Below are 2888 nucleotides of genomic sequence, written 5' to 3' on the forward strand. Positions count from 1 at the left end.
ATTCCTGCTTGTTGGCTTTGCGACGCCACTAATTATTCAATGGACTCTTGCCGCGCTTTTGTCTGTAGATCGTAGTCGGTTGAGAACGTGGCTTAACACGAGACGCTGACACTAACGACGCGTTTACGACTTTAATTGTAAAGCTAATTTGATATTTTTATATCCCGCGAGGCGAAATTAATATAATTTTAGTCGTCGATGTTTCCTCGATATCTTACCGTCGACATTGTCGTCCCACGAAACGTATAACGTTGACTTCCTATCGTTTTCTGAGATCGATATTTCCTCATTTTGTCTTTAATTCTAGTTACGGAAACATTGTTTTGACGCTAATTATCGTGCAATTAATACTAATTTATATATGTATTTACGCATAGATTTTTATTGCGTTATGAATTAGATATCAGCTCACAATTTAATGGCGTCTCTTTTGTTTATAGAGAGCTCTTGTAGATAAAGAGAGACACGATTCTTGCATAATGATTTTATTAAAGATAATATTAAGAGAGAGGAGAAATTTTTGTAATATTCAAGAAATAATTTTGATATTAATAAAATTTTGAAATATGATCTTTATAGATATCTTATGTTAAGAGTCTCGCATAGATTTCCTTTCTTCTTATGATTATAGGTTGCCCGAGAAGACAAATTACCCAAGAAGATATGTGACGACTGTGTTTATAAAGTAGAATTAATTTATCAATTTTGGCATACGACAGCGAACGCAGAAAAACAGTTACTACAATGGCTAGGCGAGGTAAACATGGAAGACAAACAGGGTTACGTTGGCACTGTTCTCAATCCGGTAATTATTGTTCTGTATAATCTATTTGTTTCTTTTTAATCTTCTTCTCGACAAATATATGAAAAAGAAAAACTTAGCATTATACAATTTTAAAAATTTAGATGCCTAAAAAATTATATAAGTGCACAGATTGTCTTTTGTCTGAGCCTTCATTTGTCTATATTTACCATAGCAATGATAATAACTAGTGATTTCAATATTTTGCATGTTATACATATGTAAGTTTCTTGGATATTTTTAAATCTTATATTTGTATATGTATATATATATTACAATATATATCTTTTTGCGTGCTTAGTTATGTATTGATATAAAAAAATTAATTATATAAATATTACATGGAATATAATGAATAAGATAATGAATAAGATGACTAGAAGTTAAAGAAATAAAATATTAGTTAAAAAATAAAATGTTAGACAAATATATTAAAAATGTATATATATATTAAAAGTTGTATTTTGTTTTCTATTAATTGTAGAATGGAATGAAACCAGAACAGAGCAACGAGAACAGGTTAGATGGTACTGTGATGCAACAAGTAAGCGAACATCAGAACAATATGACTATGGGTATGATGGACAATATGGGCTTGACTATGCCTATGATGATGTCGAGCAGTACCCAACAACAAATAACCTCAGTTCCTATAGACAACAGTGGTAGCTCCGTACAAAATGTCCAACCAGTAGCTGGACCAAGTACACAAACGTCGCATGACCAAATTACGCAGGATCAAACAAATGCATCCACACAGCAAGAAGAAGAAGAGGAGAGTAGTGAAGAAGAAGAAAACTCGGATGATGAATGCGATGGAGATGAAGGTATATACTTGTGCTAAATATCTTATATCGTCTATATAACTTATATAATTAATGTATTAATAGAAAAAAATTGCTTGAAATGAAAAGAGAAGAAAAAAAGGAAAACTTAATTCTGTTTAAGGCCTACCTATAAAAGAAGAAAGTGAAGAAGATCCTAATAGAACTATTGAGCCTACAACATTTGTCAATGTCTCTTTAGCGTGCGACGAAGCAGGTCCTTCCGGACTTCAACAACAAAAGATTGCTGATATACCCGAGATGGTAATGTCACAGACATCAGACGTGGATCCGAAAACTGGGTGAGTTTTCTGTTTTTAACTTATTACTTAAGGGCCAAAGATGTTATTTGTTGTGGTGAACATAAACAATAACACAAAACATTATGTTTGATTTTATTTACTTATTATTTTTTATTATCGTAACTTGATTTTGGATTTAAGATGAACAAAGTTATGTATATTTATTAGTATTGAATAAAATAAATAATTATAATGAAATAGATTTAATGATACATTACAATAATAAAAATTGGTATAAAAAATATCAGTTTTGGAAATTTGAAAACAGAAGTTATTAATAGTATTGCTTATGTATATCTATTAAAGAAATCAATATATTACGCAAATGAGAATATATACTACTTTAAAGTGCTTGCAATTATATGCATTGATAAAAATCTTGAAGAACTTAAATAAAATAGAAATAAAACCAATATACATATAAGATATACAACAATAAATTTAGCGTTAATTATGAATGTATGTCGCAGACAAACACAAGGTAAGTTTGAACACTACCCACAACCATCTTTGGTCCTAGATGTTTAGCAATTTATACAAGCATTTTCTACGTAATATTTTTGTATATTTAAAATAACGTTCAATATATATATATTTTTTTTTTAAGAAGCAATGTATTATAAGATTATTTAAATATCAGAATGTGCAAATTGCTAAGCATCTTTTTATTCTTACATGTGATAGCATGTACATATAAAGTGCATTTCGATAAAATACGATTTTAACAATATTCTCTAAGTATCCTTTGTAAAATTGTGTGTTGATATAATTATTATTATTATTATTTTATATCTTATTTGAAATGGACTTTATATGTTAGATATTATTTATAAATGTGCAATAAAATGGACAGAGGGATTTCTCTGGAAGGATATATATATATATATATATATATATAATATATGTATATATATATATATATATAAAAAATATATATATATTAAAAATATTATCAAATTT

At 28.3% G+C, this 2888-nt stretch overlaps 1 protein-coding gene across 1 annotated transcript in view; it reads left to right on the plus strand.

The window, feature by feature from the left end:
• Positions 1-2888, plus strand: part of LOC115232919 (zinc finger protein 729-like) — an 80580-nt gene that overhangs the window by 1008 nt on the left and 76684 nt on the right. Inside the window, exons 2-4 of the mRNA XM_029803087.1 lie at positions 632-805; positions 1287-1629; positions 1751-1928. Of these exons, the coding sequence (XP_029658947.1) occupies positions 632-805; positions 1287-1629; positions 1751-1928 (695 nt within the window). The remainder of the gene's footprint in view (positions 1-631; positions 806-1286; positions 1630-1750; positions 1929-2888) is intronic.

The sequence above is a fragment of the Formica exsecta genome, unplaced genomic scaffold (genome assembly GCF_003651465.1).
Source record: "Formica exsecta isolate Colony F162 unplaced genomic scaffold, ASM365146v1 scaffold1510, whole genome shotgun sequence".
Taxonomy (NCBI): domain Eukaryota; kingdom Metazoa; phylum Arthropoda; class Insecta; order Hymenoptera; family Formicidae; genus Formica; species Formica exsecta.